Below are 20,971 nucleotides of genomic sequence, written 5' to 3'. Positions count from 1 at the left end.
TGTTCCTGATCTTAGAGGAAATGGTTTCAGTTTTTCACCACTGAGAACGATGTTGGCTGTGGGTTTGTCATATATGGCCTTTATTATGTTGAGGTAAGTTCCTTCTATGCCTACTTTCTGGAGGGTTTTTATCATAAATGGGTGTTGAATTCTGTCAAAAGCTTTTTCTGCATCTATTGAGATGATCATATGGTTTTTCTCCTTCAGTTTGTTAATATGGTTTATCACATTGATTTGCATATATTGAAGAATCCTTGTATTCCTGCAATAAACCCCACTTGATCATGGTGTATGATCCTTTTAACATGCTGCTGGATTCTGTTTGCTAGTATTCTGTTGAGGATTTTTGCATCTATGTTCATCAGTGATATTGGCCTGTAGTTTTCTTTCTTTGTGACATCTTTGTCTGGTTTTGGTATCAGGGTGACGGTGGCCTCGTAGAATGAGTTTCAGAGTGTTCCTCCCTCTGCTATATTTTGGAAGAGTTTGAGAAGGAGAGATGTTAGCTCTTCTCTAAATGTGTGACAGAATTCGCCTGTGAAGCCATCTGGTCCCGGGCTTTTGCCTGTTTGAAGATTTTTAATCACAGTCTCAATTTCAGTGCTTGTGATTGGTCTGTTTATATTTTCTTCCTGGTTCAGCCTTGGAAGGTTGTGCTTTTCCAAGAATTTGTCCATTTCTTCCAGGTTGTCCATTTTATTGGCATATAGTTGCTTGTAGTAATCTCTCATGATCCTTTGTATTTCTGCAGTGTCAGTTGTTACTTTTCCTTTTTCATTTCTAATTCTATTGATTTGAGACTTCTCCCTTTTTTTTCTTGAGTCTGGCTAATGGTTTGTCAATTTTGTTTATCTTCTCAAACAACCAGTTTTTAGTTTTACTGATCTTTGCTATCGTTTCCTTCATTTCTTTTTATTTCTGATCTGATCTTTATGATTTCTTTCCTTCTGCTAACTTTGGGGTTTTTTTGTTCTTCTTTCTCTAATTGCTTTAAGTGTAAGGTTAGGTTGTTTGAGATGTTTCTTGTTTCTTGAGGTAGGATTGTATTGCTATGAACTTCCCTCTTAGAACTGCTTTTGCTGCATCCCATAGGTTTTGGGTCCTCGTGTTTTCATTGTGATTTGTTTCTAGGTATTTTGATTTCCTCAGTGATCTCTTGTGAACCGGTACTTTTAAAAGACACTAAAATTTTCAATACAAGTAAACTCTTTAAGGTCTAGGTTTTATCATATGGTGTTGTTATGCAGAACTATATGACAGAAAGACAGAATTACCAGCAGGGCTAGCTAATAATTTGTGGAGACTAGTGCAAAATGAAAACAGGGGGCCTCTTCTGAAAAAATTATTAATGATTTCAAGACGGTGAGAGCAGAGCATTAGGCCAAGTTAAAGTCCTATGAGACTACAGAGGTCGCATGTCCCTGAAGCTGGCACTGACTACCCCAAAGCACAAGTCAGTGTGGACCTGGTAACACAGGGCTTTATAATGATGCTGACAGTTCATAAATGTCCTTAAATTTATGTCTGTCACTACAAAATGCAATATGGCTTTAATGGTCTTTGGCAGTGAAATGCCTGGAGCGTACCAGACAGGAGTTTTTCCTCATTAGGGAATAGAAATGTGGCAATCTCCACTTTCAGTGATAAAGTTTTTTTCACTAAAAATGAAGAGAGAGAGTTCTATATATGTGGAACATCTTCTATGTGCAAAGTAGTATATTAAGCAATTTGGAATATATAAATAGACACTGTTACAGACTCCTAGGAGTTCAAAACCCAGGTAAGATTGCTGACCATCTGAACTTGCTACATCCATCTAGGTGGGACTTAAAATTATTTTTAGGCTTTTCAATTTGTTTCACTTTCTTGGCTTGAAGAGATATTACATTCAAGAATATTCATTTTTCTATTTCACAGGTAACATTTCAAGCTTAGAGGCACTAATATTTGCAATTTGCTCATCAAAAGCCTTTCAAAGTGCTCTCTAGAGTTTTTTTGGTCTGAAGTTTCTCACACTTCAGAAGCATCTTTTGGCTGCAAATTGGTATTCTATTCAAATGCTTCACAGTGATTTAAAAAAATCACATCAAGGCAGACAGCTGTTAAATAGCCTGTGGGCAGCAGCAGTTTAATGTGGCTCCATCATGTGCCTGGACAGAATTGTACATTTAATCACTGACTGCACCCTTCAGGGCTGCAATACAGAATAATCTATTGGGATGCTACTTCATAAAAACACCCGGTAAAATGGTATTGACTCAACTGTCATAAAATTTAAAGTGTAAATTAATTAAGAAAAAAAGGGGGGTGGGGTGGGGAAAATGGCCAATTAAAAAAAAATCAGGTAATCTAATAGTAAATTATAGTATTTTTTTTTTTTAAAAGACAAGTGTAAAACATTGTGTTTTCACTTGAAATATCTTCCCTCTCACTTTCCTTCCTTTGCTCCTTCCTTCTGATGCCTGTCTAGAAAATAATTCCTAGGCCTTCCCTGGTGGCGCAGTGGTTGAGAATCTGCCTGCCAATGCAGGGGACACGGGTTCGAGCCCTGGTCTGGGAAGATCCTATATGCCGCGGAGCAACTGGGCCCGTGAGCCACAACTACTGAGCCTGCGCATCTGGAGCCTGTGCTCCGCAACAAGAGAGGCTGCGATAGTGAGAGGCCCGCGCACCGCAATGAAGAGTGGCCTCCGTTCGCTGCAACTAGAGAAAGCCTTCGCACAGAAACGAAGACCCAACACAGCTCAAAATAAATAAATAAATTTATTAAAAAAAAAAATCATTCCTAAAATCTTCTCCTCCATGTATATAAGTTTAGATTAGCTAGTCAACACTAAGCAAGTTGCTTGTAATTAGTAGAAGCTGTCACTAGGTGAACCAACATAGAGATAGCCAGATTTTCTAAAGGCACAGAACAAAAAGACACACACGATTTTCCTTTACTATGATTTAAAACAAAAATAAACTATAATTATTAAAATCACCTGGATTAAACACCCTAAGAGGAGGCTTTTTCCTTTGCCAATGGCTTCTTTCCAGCAAGACATAACCAACTGCTTCCAAATTAATAGAGTGAGGGTACTTAACTGCACTTCTAAACCACTATCAGTTTTCTACATTTTCAAAATCGTTCTAAAAGTTTAAAACTGAAGCTAGACGAAACACTGCGATTCTCTTTTCCCAACTCAAAAGGTTTCTCAGCCCCTGAACACTGTCTAAACACTCAGCCTTCTCTTGTACACATCTGTATGTAAACCTTGAGTTACCCATTAACACTTTCCTTAGCACTTCTTTTTCAACATTTTACCATTGAGCCCTCGATACAAGTTTCTTTCTAGAAGTCTAGATATACCAAGTTCTAGCTATATCTGAATATAACTTTAAAAACATCAGTAAATGGAGCATAAAGTTATTATGCAGAGATATGAAGCTGTTTTACCAGAACACAGCTACCAAATTGTTATTAAGTGTTAAGCGTACTATGTGAACAAGGACAGCTCTCCAGAGAGCTGCAATGGGGAGACAGGAGAACTGGGAACGGGGAGGTGTCTTTAATCAGCCTCATGTTCGTTATCCATAATATCATGCCTTTCTCCTCGTACACCCTTTTGGTTGTATAATATACATATTCTTAATTCTTCCTGTCATGACCCCTTTACAATTTTCCTATAGAGATTATATTTGCTGCTCCTGTTTTCTCGAAATCCTTGTTTTTTCAGCTGGTGGTAAGCCAGGATAATGTCCCATAGTGGTATTTCATAAAGCCTATAAAATTAAGCTTTTAATGTTATAGCAGTGTCTTTGTTGCTTTTGACTCGCTGGTTACAGCAGTAAGAAATTTAAAGCTAAAAATGAATGGGGAGAATGCAAATTCTTCATCTGATTGCCCATGTGATCTATGCCTTGTTACTCTTGGTAGGAAAACTATGGTGTCTATGGCTGTGAAATTTCTATCTATTCTGTGTTATCTGTTGCCTTGCTCTGCTGCTGGGAAGTAGTGTCTTCACTGTTCCCTGGTTGCCCCAGTGAGTTAAATGCAAATGCTATTTTTCTTTTGTTGTTATTAGTATTACTTATTGCATCTTTGTTTCTATTGTATTAATTTTTTGAAACAATCTCAAAGTCACAGAAAAATTCCCAAGTGTGGTACAAATAACTATATTCCTGAAGTATAATATTTGAAAGTAAATTGGGAACAAGATGTCCCAATACCCCCAGAATACTCTTAGTATTTCCTACAACAAGGATATTCTCTTGCATAACAGTAATACAACCATCAAAATCAGGAAACTAACATTGGCACTTTACTATTGTCTAATCCTAGACTCCATCCCAGCTTCCTGTGAGCCTCTGGTCACAGGATTTCCATCAGCTGATCAACATGACCTTGTTTTATGTGTATTTCTGTTTAAGGTGTCTCTCTCTCTCTCTCAATAAATAGACAGATGATTCATTAACATGAAGCTCATGGCTCACAGCTCATGTCTGAATGAAGCTAATCTAACACATGCCTTTTCTCCATAAGGCACAGCATAGCCTTTCTGCACTCAGGAACACTACACAACACTTCAGTACTATGCTTAGAGGCCATTTTAAGCAGTGAAATCACCAACAAACAGCACAAAACGGCAAAAATCATGGCCATTAAATAGACTGTGAAAAGGACATGTGCACACACCATTATATTTGTTATCGTTTGTTACATTTACAATTATTTCTATCTCTACCAATATGCTGAAAACCACAAGTTCACACCAGTATCTCCTATTCCCAAACACCATGGGGTACATTCTAATTTCCTCCTTTTTCATATTTGTCATTCCCTTTTCAGATAACAGAAAACCCAGCTCCCATTATCCTTAATATTATCTACTTATTAGATCCACCGCCTGCAAGTTACTGACCCTTTGCTGCTGTCCCCGTCTCCACACCCCTCAGACACATCCTCCTTGCCCTGCTGAGCTCTGACATCTGGTGCCAGGTCAGCCCTCAGTGAGAACGCCTTCCTCACACATCTGGGCTGCAGCAGCCTGAACCACACCACCACCTCCTCCCCAAGAACACCCTTCTCCCCGTGCTCTGGGCCCTGCGGCTCCCTATGTCCCTCGTGTGGATGCCTGCGTTGCTCAGCACACCTCCTAATGTCTTTTGGACTGAATTGTTCCAGAAAGGTGGAAGAGAAGAGGAAGGATAATGCAAATGATTTTGATGGCTGATTTTCTAGTCACTATCTCCTTAGTATTTTTACCTGTATTTTAAAAAATAGAGATCATTAAGCAATTTAGGTCCTTAAGTTGGGCCAATAATTTTAAAAATTTGAGAAATAAATACACTGTGCCAGAAATGTGGTGTAAATATCCTTTGACCTTTAAGGAAATCCATTATTTTATATCCTTGATAATTTTCCTTTAGTTGATAGTCCTGCTTTATGTGATTAGTAGCACAGTCTTCGTGCTCAGTGGAATACTAGTCACAGCAGCTGACTGGACATGCATTTATCGATCCCCATTTGGCCTTGTACTGGTAATACTGGAATCCAGGCAGTTTTCGGCAGGGTGGTGGAAATGTGCCTTAACGACCAGGAAGTACAGGAATGGCTTTGTCAGGATTGTAGGTAAATAGGTAACTTTATGGCTTCTAAATTTTTTCTTCAGTGTTATGTTTCTATTTTTTTTTTTAAAAAAAGACCACAATTGTAAATGAGATCTCAGTTTCTTCTAGAAAAGTAGTTAAGATGATTTCCTTCACACTATCAGGAATATGTCACTCTTTCTCCACATTTACATTAATGTCAGTAAAGAATGCTTGTTGCTACTCTTTCTTTTCTCTTCAGAGGCTCTAGAACAGGGATAACAGACACATGGCTCCACGTCCTCCTCCCACACTCACTAGAGTACCTGGGTTGGAGCAGATCTGAAAAAGGAAACGCTGATGTAGATCACAAGCTCCTGGAACCAAACACCATGCCCACTTCCCATCATCCTCCATCTCCTGGCTCGTGAATGGAGAGATGAACATGTGAATAAACGTGGTACTGGCAAAGAGGCTTGGACGTGCTGTCCTATCATTTCCGTCCTCTCTATCTACAGACAGCATTCTAGGTGTCCCATTTTTAATTTAAAAAAATTCAAACCCATCAATTTGCAGTAAGACTCTTCTCATTAGAAACTGTTAACAGATAAGACTCGTCATTGATGATTTCTGGCATAAAAGATTAACACATTACCTCTGCACTCGGTACACTCGAGTCCACGGAGGCACGAGGGCAAGGATCCGGGCCACCAATTCAATCAGGTCACTGGGAGAGTAACTCTTGTATCTTCCCGATTTCCACAGCTCATAAAGCCCAGTTCCACGAATCACGAGGGTAGGGTAGAGTTTCAAACCATCAGGACGAAAAGCAGGGTTCTCAAAAAACTCCTGTGAATAGAGAAAATGACTTCTCCATTAGTTATATGGAGATTACCCATAGTGAAGTTTCAATCTGGGGCTGGCTTCTCTCACATACCTACATGGTCCTCAGACTGACTTTCCTTCCCATCAAGTGAGGGAAGGTAGACAGAACAGAAATTCATTGTTTTTACAGCCTCAGTGGAGCAAAACATGTGTGTGCTGGGTGACCAAGCCTTTGCCAACCAACACAACCCTGGTCCACTGCTGTGGTGTCACCGCATGCCACCCTCCCCACCTTGCTTTTCTGTCTTTGCAAAGGCAATTTCCTCTGCCTGGAAATTTCATCAGTTTTCCTTCATCTAGCTAATCTTCAGGTCTTAGCTTGAATGCCAGTTCTTCAGAGAGGTCTTCCTGACCTTCAAATACAAGTTGCTTCACTTAAAAATGTTTTTTGGAATTCTGTATTCTTGCCTTCTTAGCCGCATCATACTGACAATTCATCTGATGCCTGCCTTCACCTCCAGATTGTATCCTCCTTTAATAATGGAATATATTTAATTGTTTAAACTTTTAAAAGTTGTGACATAGATCATCATCTGGGCTGAAAAACCTAAACTGTCTACTATATGGCCCTTTGCAGAAAAAGTATGCCGACCCCTGGATATGACTATTTTGTCCTCAGGCCAACTGGCACCATTCCTAACCCGGGATACACACAGTCCATTTGTTATCTGGACACTGAGGGATACATCTAATTCATCTATTTTGACATAGTAATTTCCTGCACTGTATCATCCCAGCTGGCTGCCTTATTTCTTTACTTGGGATGTAGAAAGGAGACATCAGGCATTCTCCTTTCTATGACTTTGCACTGCTAATTTGCTCTTATCTTGATTTCACTTGACACGTGATAGAGGAATGAAGGTGGACTCATACAGCTCCTTCTCACCCCGACCCTGGCGTTAGTATTTAAACGGCCAGCAGTACTGTATCTTGTGAACTGTGAAAATGCTTTTTTATCTTGTGCTGTTATTCTTACAGAGCTTTCCATTGTTTAACTTGGTTTTCAAAGAAATATATAACTATAGAGTTTTCGACCTCTCTCATTGATTTCTGTCACAGTCTTAAATGCTATAATCTTTGTGCACCATTTGCTCTTAGGGATATTCTTCTGTAATTGCATGTAATTTTCCCTGTAACATTTATATATTAAAGATTCATGAGGTCCTTAATATTCTACAGCCATCCACAAAGAGTATGTATGCAAGTCACTTTCTACCTAGTCTGCATCTATATTAGAACACAGGATTTCAGTAAAGTACTTCTGGTTACTCGTGTAATAAATTTAGGGGACATATGGGCTGATATAATCCTTTCATAAGAATGATGATAGATGGAATTGGTGCTGGACTTCCGGTTAAACATGGAGAATTAAAATATGTGTTTCTTTCCTTTCCTTCCAAAATCACACTGAAATAACAGGAAATAATTTTTTAAAAAGCATAAACCCAGAAGAACAAAGACAACATCAGAGGAGACAGGACGGGGAATAAGTGATGGCAATAAATTTTTGGAAGACAGAAAACGGATGGAAGATTGGTAAATGACTTTGCAAATGAGGAAAACTGTAAACAAACTATCTGCAAAGGGGGATACGGATGAAAGGGCAGCTCAGTCACACCAGAGTCCCAGGAACGAGCATGGAACAGAAATAGCAGGAATGACAGTTCTTCAGAATATAGTTCTGATTCAGACGACGTGAGTATTATACCAACAAAAAGACAAAAAACCTTAGTGATTGATTCTGATACGGAAAGTGAAAATGAAACTCACGATGCTGGAGAATGCTCCTTTGCTTCTACAGAGGAGTGGATTGAAGACAACATTTCATGAAAATTAGAAGACTTTACAGGTGTGTCAGGTGTAACTATTGAATGTAATAACCCACAAAGTGTTAGTGCAATAACAGAATTAATTTTGATCAGCCGAAATAAAAATTGCCGGCCACAGGCATTAATTTCTGCAAAAATCCCCCGGTCAATAATGAGTTTAAAAAAAAAAAAAAAAAAAAAAAGGAGGGAAAATGATTTCACAGAATTCTGTAAGTGTGAAGGTATTAGAATAGAGACATTTTGGGGCATGTAAAAGGCTTACTTCCCATGATGAATCCTTTCTTAGAAAGCTGCTGGAGAATGTGTTTTAGTAAAGTAAAGGAATAAACCAATAAAAAGGATTAACTTGGTTTCCAAAAAAACAAAGGATCCGATCCTACAGAGAGGAGAAGAGGAGCCCTAAGGAAGACCCCTGGGAACTAGGCACAGAGAACTGTCAGTCCAGTTTGCAGCTGGAAGGTTAGACCTCCGGGAGTTATGTCTCCAGCCTTAAAAAGGAACTTAGAGAGGGGCTTTAACACTTAATGGGCACACTTGAAGGTTACAGATACTCAGAGAACTAACAAGCAAATAAATAAGACAATTTTACTGTTAACTCTAGGAAAAACAAAAAGTTATTTAAGAAAAGAAAGTAAGTATAGTATATTACTTGGCTCCATGGAAATAATAAAAATTTATGTAAAAACTGTAATGAAAACATTGACTACTCATATAACTAAAATAGTGGCCTAATAATATTGGGAGAATGGGAGTTCAAAGAATTAACTCTTTAACTATTGTATTGATAACAGTAAGACAAGAGGATCTCTCTACTGATAGTCAGGAAACAGGAATCCAAGCATAGAAGAAGGAAACATGGTGGTAAATACTGGGACACCCCCCCCTCCCCTGGCCTGGCCTGGCTACAACAGTTGAAAGTGGCGGAGGCCTACTGTGTTTTGATACGACCCCTTTAGGACTTACTGGATTTTCAAACACTAGTTAATAATAATTTTATTAATTAATACCTTTTATACTCTAAAGATAAAAACTAATTTAATCAACATCATTCTGGCGGCAATGTGGATGATACGTTAGGAGGGAACATGGCTGGTGGCCGTGGGACTTAGCTAAGAAGCTGTCTACCTGTGCAGTGAGCTGACAAAAGCATGAACTGAAGTTGTGGCAGTGGGGATGAAGAGGAGGCGACAGCTCTGAAAGATATTCAGAGGGAGTAACACACAGGACCTCCTGTTAGATTAGACCCACGGTAGAGGGAACAGCAGCAGCAGTGATGTACTGAGCACTCGCTATGTGCCAGGCATTCTTCTAAGCATGCTGCATGCATTACCTCTGCCCACCTTCACAACAGCCTCATTCAGAGATGAGGAAACTGAGGAACAAAGCAGTCCGATTGCTACCAAGTGGCGGGTGGGGCCAGGATTCAAACTAGGCCCAGTCTGGCTCCACATATTCTCTCTTTCCTTCTGAATGACTGAATGTCTAGCTTGGGAGGGTATGTGGATGATGGAACACCAATATCACAGGAAACAGAAGATGAGGAGACCACTGGGGGAATGAAGTATGTCCACATTGGACACGTTAAGTCCGAAGTACACGTAAGACATCTGGTGCTAGTTGAAAAGTATTCAGCAATTGGACTTAAGAGCTAAGGCTTAAGGCTGGAGAGAAAATGAGATTCACTGAAGTGTAAGTGGTGAAGTTAGAACAACAGAAGAAAGACAAGCATATAGACGAGAGCAAAAGACAGAAGCCACATTTAAGTGGTGGGAAGAAAAAGAAGATCTAGCGGAAAAGAAATAGTCCTAGAGGTTAAAAAGGGAACCAGGGGACAGCAGAGTCACAAAAGCCAGGGAGGTGAGAATTTAAAACTGGAGACAGTCTTTAACAAAAACAGATGCTAAGATTGGATAAAATGTCAGCCGAGAAGTATCCTTTGGATTTGGAGATTAGCAAGTACTTTACAATGTTTGAGAGAATAGTTTGAGAGAGAGAGAGAGAGAGAGAGAGAGAGAGAGAGAGTGTGTGTGTGTGTGTGTGTGTGTGTGTGTGTGTGTGTGTTGGTGGGCAGCGGGGAGTGAGTAGAAGCCAAGCTGCAGTGGATTTGGAGGAAGCAGGGACACTGAAGCGTTTGTAAATGACATGGGGGCACTCAAGGGAAAGGAAGGCAGGGTACTGCTGTTTTTCATTGTAGGCCTTACAGTACAATTTGACTTTTAAAATTTTGCATGTATTCCGTTGATACAAATAAAAAATAACTGAAAACGGAAGTTTTGTTTCTGTAAGATCCAACCCGACCAGGATTTCAGCATCATTCAGGTCATGCATAGTCATTCATCGTAAAACAGACTTTCCTTGGCCTAAGAAAGGAAACACAGAAAGGTGCAATAGAAAGGGTGCCTTCCTAAGAGCCTGCTTCTACCTGAGACTCACCATGGCCTCTAACAGTTACTTAACCGCGTCAGGTCTTGTTTCCTTATCTGAGGAGGCTGGAACAGGTGGTCTTTTCTGATATAATTCTACACTACCTGTATTCTGTGACATTACCTTAAGTATCGAGCCTTTACATTAAGAAAACCAAGCAAATGAAGAAGTAACAACAACAGACACCTCTAACCATACCTGCCAAACTGTAACTTGATCACACTGGCTTTTGGGAAAAACAGCTCAGTGGGGAAAAAAAAAGAGCTTCTGAGTGTCCAAAGGGTGGGCAAACATTAATGGACTTTGAAAGATTTCGCATTACTGACAAGAGGTTCTGGAGATAAATTTTTCCTCAAGAGGAACTGACACTCTCTAAGCATTTTCAGCAACCTGAGTTTAGACATCCAGGAGCAGTCTAATTTTAAAAGAATAAAATACAAAAACAGCTAAAGGTTATTTTGAGTAGTAAATGATATAACATTTTGGAGACCTGAGGACAGATGGAAAGAGTGAAGTTAATGCTCGGAGGATAAATTCCTAAGATGTTAAACATTCTCCATCACAACCAGGACTTTCAGCTTTATAAGAAAAAAGAAAACTTCATTTCAAAAATAAATCTTAGTTACTGAAAAATATAAGCAAATGCTATTTATCACAAACAGCTATGAGCTCTGTACCTACCACTAGATAAGAGTGTGAATCTGCAATGAACAGATGCAAATGACCAGTTTCGCTCTTAGCGACCCAGAACTGACCTAAGCAACAAGGTGTGAGAGCAAAGCCAATTTATAACTAACACATGCAGGCACATAGCTGGGATCCGTGCCAGGCAAGGCTATCTTGTCCTCTACAGATATAACATTTTTTAGACTTCTACAATTATACAAGTAGACCCTTTACTTAGCAACCCTTCCTATAGATAAAACACATTAAGGGAACTGTATCTGTGGGTTGCTAATAATGTGACAATAAAATAAAGTAGGGAAAAAAGAAATTTTTAAAGTGTAAAATATACTGCCTACTAATTCAGGAAAAGTTGTGAATTCCAAATAGGCCCAAACAAGATTTCTTAAACAAAAACTAGTTTAAAAAAATTTTAGTAAACCTTTTATTGAAATATATCTTAGTATAAAAAAGTACACAAATCATAAGTGTACACCTTGACAGATTTTTACAAATCATGTAGCCAGCACCTAGACACTCAAATCAAGAAAAGGCACATTATCCAAACCTCAGAAGCCTACCACATGCCTGTTTCCAGCTACAATTCCACCCAAAGCTTCTGAACCTCACATTAATAGGATTGTATGTTAGGTAGTCTTTTGGATCTGGTTTCCTTTGCTCAATATTATGCTGAATAGAATCAGCCACGTTGTTGCATGAAGTCATAATTAATTTACTCTTATTGTTTTATGTATTTCATTGTTTGACTACACCACAACTTACAATATTTATGTATTTGACTTTTAATGGACACTTGGGTTGTTTCCAATATGATGATACTACACTCAGTAATTTGTGACTGTGTCTTGGTAAATATGTGTGCATTTCTGCTGGGTAAACGTGAAGGAGTAGAATTGCTGGGTCATGGAGTATGCCTACGTTCACTTTTAGTAGATACTGTCAAACAGTTTTCTAATATGATGTACTATATTCCCACTGGCAATAAATGAGAGTTCCAGTTGCTCCATACTCTTACCAACACTTGATATTGTCTTTTTTCATTTTAGCTATTCTTAGCTATTCTGATGAGTATACAGTAGCCATGCATTGTAGTTTTAAATTTCATTTCTTTGAAGATAAATGACTGAGAACTTTTAAATAGTTTTACTGAATATTTGAATATCCTATCTGTGAAGTGTTTGTTCAAGTTTTGTTTTTTTTTCCCATTCTCCTATTAGGTGGTCTGTCTTTTTTTTAATTGATTTGTAAAAATATTTAAGACAATCTATAGATTAATTTTTCAGAGAATTTTTCTATAGAGAGAAATCAGATTTCTCATTTTAGCTCTATTTTGTTACTCATTTGCTGGGATGCAGTTAGAAAAGGCATATGGTCTGCTCATATTCCCTGTAGGTTTCTTTGAAAAGATTATAAACAAGCAGATAAATCCATTTACATGAAGGGCTGTCTCTGCAATATTATTTCTGAACTATTCTTTATTTTGAAGACACAAAGAAAATGAATTGTAAGACTCAGCTATTTGCTATTACTTGACATTTTTTTTCCAAGGGCACTTAAAGTTATGAATGCTGGCTATACCACTGGCCCACCTAGGAGCTGTGCTAAAGAAAAGTGTGTTTCAGGTGCCTTTTAGGCTTGAAGTCTGAGTACCTGGCTAGTACTACTGAGGGGAAGATATTAGACTCAAAATCTATTACATAGTCAATATGGGGGAATTAATAACATCTGTGAATTAATGCTGTCTTATAAAATAGGCCTTTAGTTGTAATTCATTGGCTTAGAAATAATAAAAATAAACTTTTTAAAAGGAAAGAATTATTAACTTCACAAATAAGGCATGATGAATTCTATTGTTCTAATAAACAGAGCAAAATAAAAGTATTTTTGTGGATGAAATAACTTGATAAATATTTTCATTCTCTTCTCTAAAAGGATATCCTTAAGCCACCTTCCCTATTTGAGAATCTGAAGGAAAAAAGAGTTTTGAGCAATCTCATTTCCCAAGACAAAGCTAACATGAATCAAGCTAACATGTGATAGAGTAAAAACAAACAAACAAACAAACAAACGAACCCCCAAGTTAGGTATTAAAATTCAAAGAACAGAAAGGCTAGAAGAAAACAGAATATTTTCTTTCACTGTTTAATGAAATGCTATACGAGAAAGGCAGTTCTAAGCTTAGAAGTATCTTAAGAAATCATCACTAAGAAAATAAGTAAGTAAATAAGATAGATTTGACAACAGAAACAAAAGGTCAAGGATAGGTTGGGGAAAATATTTTTAACAAATATAAAAAACAATCCATAATATGTCATTACCTAGAAAGTTCATATAATTAATATTAAAAATATTCATATCTAATAGAGTAATTGGTCAGAGGACAAAAACACACAATTCCAAAAAGATGAAAGAGTTATACTTATTAAATACAAACCTGAAAAATGCATTACTTATAATTACAAAATACAAGTTGAAATGGCACTTTTATCCATCAAATTAATGAAGATAAAATACTGTATGTATGTGTGTGTGTGTGTGTGTGTGTGTATATATATGTATGTAGAAAATACATAAATAGGAGAGAATTATTTTGGGAAAAAGATAACCCTGCTGAAATGAGTGTAAGTTGTTATAACCCTGGGAAAAGCAACTAAGTAATATGGTGAGATTCTTAAAGTATTTATACCTTTACCTGATAATTCTACTCCAGGGAATTTGTCCTAAAGAAATAACCCTAAATACTATAAAAAATTACAGGCGTAAAATTGTTGATGTGCAGTCTATTTACAAATATCTATTTGATATTTTGATATTATCAAAAACTGATAATATCTTCAATTAAAAAAACTGGAGGGCTTCCCTGGTGGCGCAGTGGTTGAGAATCTGCCTGCCAATGCAGGGGACACGGGTTCGAGCCCTGGTCTGGGAGGCTCCCACATGCCGCGGAGCGACTGGGCCCGTGAGCCACAATTACTGAGCCTGCGCGTCTGGAGCCTGTGCTCCGCAACGAGAGAGGCTGCGATGGTGAGAGGCCTGCGCACTGCGATGAAGAGTGGCCCCCACTTGCCGCAACTAGAGGGAGCCTTCGCACAGAAACGAAGACCCAACGCAGCCATAAATAAATAAATAATTAAAAAAAAAAAAAAGAGTCTCTTATTAAAAAAAAAAACAAAAAACTGGAAGTGGTTAAGCAAAGTATGGCATATTTGTTCAATGGAAATTAAGTGGATATTTAAATATGTTAATCTTTTAACAGAGACCAGGCTATAACAGGAATAAATGCTTGCTATAATGTTAAGTGAAAAAGCTATTAAAATAATTACCTATCATATACGTAACTGTAAGTATGTCTTCGTGTATCTATTATCACCCACCTCATCCCCTAAAAAATCCTAAGTATAAAAAAACCCTGGGAGTATATTGACATGTTAGGGTTTTATTTGGTGTCGGGGCTGTGAGTGACTCCTCTTTCTCCACTGTGTCATAATGAGGATGTCTTGCTTTAATAATGGGAAAAAAATCAACAGTAAATAATCAGAAAGAGCAGAGAGGGTAGAAGCAGCATGCAGAGGCATTCTCAAGTAGCTTGGTTTAAGGTAATACTTACTGTAAACTGTTCAATGTCTCTCTCTAGTCCCACATTTGGCAGATCGGGCATCATATGAGCCACAACTTTGAAACCAGAATCTTTGGCCAGGTGAAAGGACTCACATACCGCCTTCACAGTGTGGCCCCTGAGGAAGAAAATTCACTACCTGTTACACAAATAAATGGGCAATAAGGTGAGTACAAGGAATAGAGGGAAAACAATCTCCAAGACAGGTTAACAGTAGCTCTATAGTGAAGAATATAGTTGGGGAAAAAGAAATCGTAGAAAGTCATTTTTACATCTCCACCTCTGGGAAGGCCTGGAAAAAAATAATTTTACTTCTGAGATATTTCTCAGAAATTCCCTTATGCACTTACTCTGACAGTAAGTTCTGACAGTAAGTGACTGAGGTCACAGGAGTTAATATACACTAAAATTATTTGATTTAGCATCATCGGCCAAAATAAGCTTGCTAATGTAAATATCTAGGTTAAAAACAAGAATAATGAGCTCAAAACCATGCAGGAGCAGCATCTTGTTATGCTCTTTCCTTTAAAAATCTTTTAACAAATAATTTCATTTGGAGAAAGAAAGGGAGGGAGGGAGAGAGGGGGAGGGGGGAAGAGAGAGAGAGAGAGAGAGACAGAGAGAGAGGGAGAGAGAGAGATACATCTATATACAAAGTAGATTTCACTCTGGTGGGCTGGAGGGCCCTAAAAAAAAAGTAAGAAGAGAGAATGATTTAGTGACAAGTCAGAATCATTTCGGGCCAGCTGTATAAATCATTTTAACATTCTAGTGCCACATTCAAGTAAGAAGCAAGCCCTAATAATAGTTTGGGGCTACTAAAGACCGAAGCCCTGTATCAATCCTTTTACCACCTAGCCATTCCCATTCACCACCAAAAAATCCTACAAACCATGGACTCCTTCCCACTCTCTGAAGGTTCCCATCCATTTCCATGGCTTCCATCTCTAATCTCTTTTTGTTAATCACTTCTCAATCTATATGACTGGGCCAGGCCTCTCTTCTGACACCATGCCCAAATATCCAATACTCTAATGCTGCACTGTACAATATTAGAGTCATGAGGCACATGTGGTTATTCAAGTTTATCTTTAAATTAATTCAGATGAAAAATTCAATTCCTCGGTTGTGCTATCACAGTGGACAGTGCGGGTACAGAACATTTCAGTCACTGCAGAATGTTCTGCTGGACAGCCCTGCTCTAAAGCAAACCTTCAACCGGTTGTCCCACAAGTATCTAAAACTTAGTTTATCCAAAATGAAACTCATCTTCCCTCCAAGCCTCTATTTCCCATTCTCTCTTACCCTCATTCCCACTCAGTCATCAAACACTGCTTTTCAGGACATCACTTCCTGCTTAAATTACCGCAGCAGCCTCTGAACTCACCTTCCTTCTAGCTTGGTCTTCTTAGTCCACCCTCACACTGTGATCCCCAGGACTTCCCTGGTGGTCCAGTGGTAAAGAATCCGCCTTCCCATGCAGGGGACGCGGGTGCAATCCCTGGTCAGGGAACTGAGATCCCACATGCCGCATGGCAGCTGGGCCCGTGCGCCTCAACTAGAGCCTGCATGCCTCAAACTACAGAGCCCGTGCACCTTGGAGCCCGCGCCACAACTAGAGAAGAGAAAACCTGCACGCCACAAATAGGGAGGAGCCCGCATGCTGCAACTGAGACCCGACGCAGCCAAAAATAAATAAATAAAATAAAATAAAATGCAGATTTGCCTTGATCACAAGTTAGCTTGCAGCCTGGCCTTGGATTAAAGCTCAAACTTGCTGGGCTGACTTCTAAGGCGCCCCATGATCTGGCCAACCTGCTGACCCTTTCAGCCTCACCTCTTACCACGCTCCTACCTCACGCTCCACACTCCCACCAAATGAAACCACTCCAATTTCCCGAAATGTGCCGTGTGCTCCTATCCTCAGGAGCTTGCTCGTACTCTCCTTTCTGCCTGAAAAAATCTTCCTCTTCCCCACCTGACTAACTCAGACTCTTCCAGAGACTCTTTCCACCCACAAGGTACCTCTCTGGCATAGCCCTGGTTACTGCAGCAGCCCTACCAGCATTCCCGGTTCAAGCCTTCCCCGACAAGACTGCATCCTATGCAGGCTGATCTTTCTCACGCTTGATATCCATCTGACTCTTCCTGTGTGCAAAATATTTAATAGACCTCTATTACCTAAAGGGAAGCATCCGCCCTCGTTAGCCTGGCACTTTTCCTGGTTGTTGCTAAGATACTGACCCATGTGTTTCCCTAGTTTCCCTTGACTTCCTTCTCCGAGCACAACCCTCCACCATGTCTATCCAAATCCTATTAAAGTGAAGTAGCCTTTAAGATCCAGCTCAACACACACTTACTCCTTGAAGCCTGCCTTTATTTCTGGAGGGAAGAGAACTTCATATGGCTCTATCAACCCTTATTTCTTTCCTTCCTTAGACTCCCAAATTTCTCAAAGTTTATACCCATCACCTCACCAGCCTTTCTTTCTCTACCCTACCAACTGGCATTTGCTTCACCAAAACGAATCTCTTAAATCTCACACTAGTTTCCTTCTTGTTCAAACCCTTTTCTTTGTTCCTATTCTCCTTGGCCTTCTCTCATGCTTTGAACTACTAACCCTGAGCCCTGCCCTCTGCTTTCCACATGGGAAAGGCTATTTATCACAAGAACTGGAAGAGAGACAAGCATGTTTATAGACTACTGGAAAAAAGCCAGTAAAGAGAGACTGAAAATCAAGGAGGGAGGAGATGGAACTAAGAGCACAGACAGAAGAACGAATACGAGGAATACCTAGACCTCTCCCTGTCAGATGGGTAGTAACACAGATCCAGTCGGTGGGGGAAAAGGAAGTCTTGTGCAAGATCATCTGCACCGTCTTACCGGTTGGTATCTCTGGCCACATCCTCATAGACACTCTGCACCCCGATCTCCAGCCTTGTGCAGCCATAGGTCAACATATCACTTAAATGCCGCTTCATGCAATAATCTGGTCTGGTCTCAATAGTAATTCCGATGCACTTTGTGAGGCTTCTCTCAGAATATCTGTAGAGTAAAATCGAAAAGTAAACAACTTGCCAAAGCTTTAGAACATTTGTTCTCATTTAAAGGATGTCTTCTTCTTGTCCTCCCGGCTCTAACCCAGGGGTTAAGAGCGTGGGCTCGGACTTCCCTGGTTGCGCAGTGGTTAAGAATCTGCCTGCCAATGCAGGAGACACGGGTTCGAACCCTGGTCCGGGAAGATCCCACATGCCGCGGAGCAACTAAGCCCGTGCGCCTCAACTACTGAGCCTGCGCTCTAGAGCCCACGAGCCACAACTATTGAAGCCCATGTGCCTAGAGCCCGTGCTCCGCAACAAGAGAAGCCACTGCAATAAGAAGCCCGCACACCGCAACGAAGAGTAGCCCCCGCTCACAGCAACTAGAAAAAGCCCACACGCAGCAACGAAGACCCAATTCAGCCAAAAATAAATAAAATAAGTAAAATAAATAAATTTTAAAAAATAGTTAAAAAAAAAAAAAAGAGCATGGGCTCTGGAGCCAGACTGTCTGAGTTCAAATCCTAACTATGCAAACAGGAAAGTTACTAACCTCCCTGTGCTTCGGTTTCATTATATGCAAAATGAGGATAAGAGTCGCTATACCTCATGGGACTGACGTGACTGAGCCGCCACAAAGTAATGTGATCATCACCATTATCGTTATTATTCTCCTGCAGTGCGCTGCAACCATAATCTCCTTGAAAGCAGGGATTTCAACTGTGAAAACCCTAATTTTGAATTCCTAGCAACGATTTTTCATGGAAGTGAAAACCATCTGCATTATTTATTTTCCACTCCATATTTTAGAGTTATGGTAAATAAAAGAAAACAAACGAGGGGGGAGGGGAGGGTATGCATAATGATCATAGGAATAATTCAGATGAAATGTCTTCTATACCCACAAGTCTTTTTGTCAAGCCTATTAATCTTAGCAACAACTTACAAAATTAGGAATCATTTTTCTCCTTCACTAAAACCAGATATCAGAGTAGTGAGTACCACTTTAAATTTATTTATTTATTTATTTAATTTACTTTGGCTGCGTTGGGTCTTTGTTGCTGCGTGCGGGCTTCCTCTAGTTGTGGCGAGCGGGGGCTGCTCTTCGTTGCAGTGTGCGGGCTTCTCATTGCGGTGGCTTCCCTTGTTGTGGAGCATGGGCTCCTGACGTATGGGCCTCAGTAGTTGTGGCTTGTGGGCTCTAGAGCGCAGGCTCAGTAGTTGTGGCGCACGGGCTTAGCTGCTCCGCGGCATGTGGGATCTTCCCGGACCAGGGCTCAAACCCATGTCCCCTGCATTGGCAGGCAGATTCTCAACCACTGCACCACCAGGGAAGCCCATGAGTACCACTTTAGATTCAAGCTAGAACCTAGAGGAGGAAAATGACTTGCTAAGTGGTCTGCTGATGCGATGGAACAGGAACCATTACCTACAGAGGCCACTGCGGCCAAGCACGGCACTACATACTCCACACGCACTGAATGCTCCCGTTAGCTCTATGAAGTACGTCTTATTATCCCTATTTTACAGATAAAGAAACTGAAGTTCCTAAAGTGATTAAATACTTTGTCCAAGGGTACAGAGCTCATACAATCCAAGTCAGGATTTGAAGGTAGGTCTGCCTGACTTCAAAACTCCTGCTCTGTGTTTCACTCTATCACATGGCTTGGACAATTCAGCATGGGACATCAGATCTGTCCTCTCTTCAACTTCTCCTAGAACGAAATAATTCTTCTCAGTGCACCCTTCTACAACTTTCTCAATTCTTCGGGCAGGGTGAGGGAAGCCTTTTTTTGCCACTTAATTTCCTTCTTTCCAAAGAAGTTCATAGCTTTTTTCTTGAAAAATAAAAATCATAAAATTTCCATAGTTTTGTAACTACTGTTCTCCTTTAAGTTCATTCATTCATAATTGTCAATACAACTGACTTATCTAATTTAATAATAATTATTAAGAAGGTTACGAATCACTGAACTGTAGGACTGATTCTGAAGTCTTTCACTCTAGACGTTCAAAGTCTTTACACTATTACCCTATTCCTAAGGTTTTATATAGGATTACTAGAGGCAGCAAGAACTAAAGGGAAACAACTAGTTTATAGTTACTAAACGATAAATCATAAGACAAAAAAGGGCACAGATCTTATCCAATCTTGCTTCTGACAGCTAGCTTCTCTGAAACAATCAGATCAGAAAGTCTCACGCCTCTCAAATAGGTGGGTCCCAAGGCATGCAGAATACATGTAACTCACCTTCTTCGAATACCAATTATTGTGTTTGGAGAAAACCATTGTTTTAAAAAATTAAGGGACTTCCCTGGTGGTCCAGTGGTTAGGAATCTGCCTTCCAGTTCAGGGGACGTGGGTTTGATCCTTGGTTGGGGGAACTAAGATCCCACATGCCACGGGGCAACTAAGCCCACGCACCACAACTACTGAGCCTGCGCTCTAGAGCCCGCGAGCCACAGCTACTGAGCCTGCACGCTCTGGAGCCTGTGCCCCACAACTAGAGGGAAGCCTGTGCGCCACAACAAAAAAGATCCTGCGTGCCGCAACGAGGATCTTGCGTGCTGCAGCCAAGACCTGACACAGCCAAATAAAATAAATAAATAAATATTTTTAAAAAAATTAAAAAAAGAAAACACTAACGTATTATGGAGAAAGCATATTGCATGACAGCTGAAAAAAACCAAAAAGCAGAAAACTCTAAGTTTTGAGTATATTTAACAAAGTAAGTGAGAACATTTTACAGTCAGGCATTCCAAAATTGTATCATAAAACCTCTCCATTCACTGATATTTTTATAAAACCCACAGTATTTCCTCGGACTTCCCTGGTGGTCCAGTGGTTAAGACTCCATGTTCCCAATGCTGGGGGCATGGGTTCAACCCCTGGTCAGGGAACAAAGATCCTACGTGCTGCAAGG

The 20,971-nt window shown here is 39.8% G+C and overlaps 1 protein-coding gene across 1 annotated transcript in view; it reads right to left on the bottom strand.

Annotated features, from left to right (window-relative positions):
* Positions 1-20,971, bottom strand: part of ELP3 (elongator acetyltransferase complex subunit 3) — a 101,692-nt gene that overhangs the window by 39,284 nt on the left and 41,437 nt on the right. The window contains exons 8-10 of the mRNA XM_082468977.1: positions 17,893-18,054; positions 15,001-15,127; positions 6,227-6,420 (exon numbers count right to left, since the gene is read on the bottom strand). Coding sequence (XP_082325103.1) covers positions 6,227-6,420; positions 15,001-15,127; positions 17,893-18,054 — 483 coding nt within the window. The remainder of the gene's footprint in view (positions 1-6,226; positions 6,421-15,000; positions 15,128-17,892; positions 18,055-20,971) is intronic.

The sequence above is a fragment of the Balaenoptera physalus genome (assembly GCF_965194825.1).
Source record: "Balaenoptera physalus genome assembly, chromosome: 7".
Classification (NCBI taxonomy): Eukaryota; Metazoa; Chordata; class Mammalia; order Artiodactyla; family Balaenopteridae; genus Balaenoptera; species Balaenoptera physalus.
This window is presented reverse-complemented; position numbering and strand designations above follow the sequence as displayed.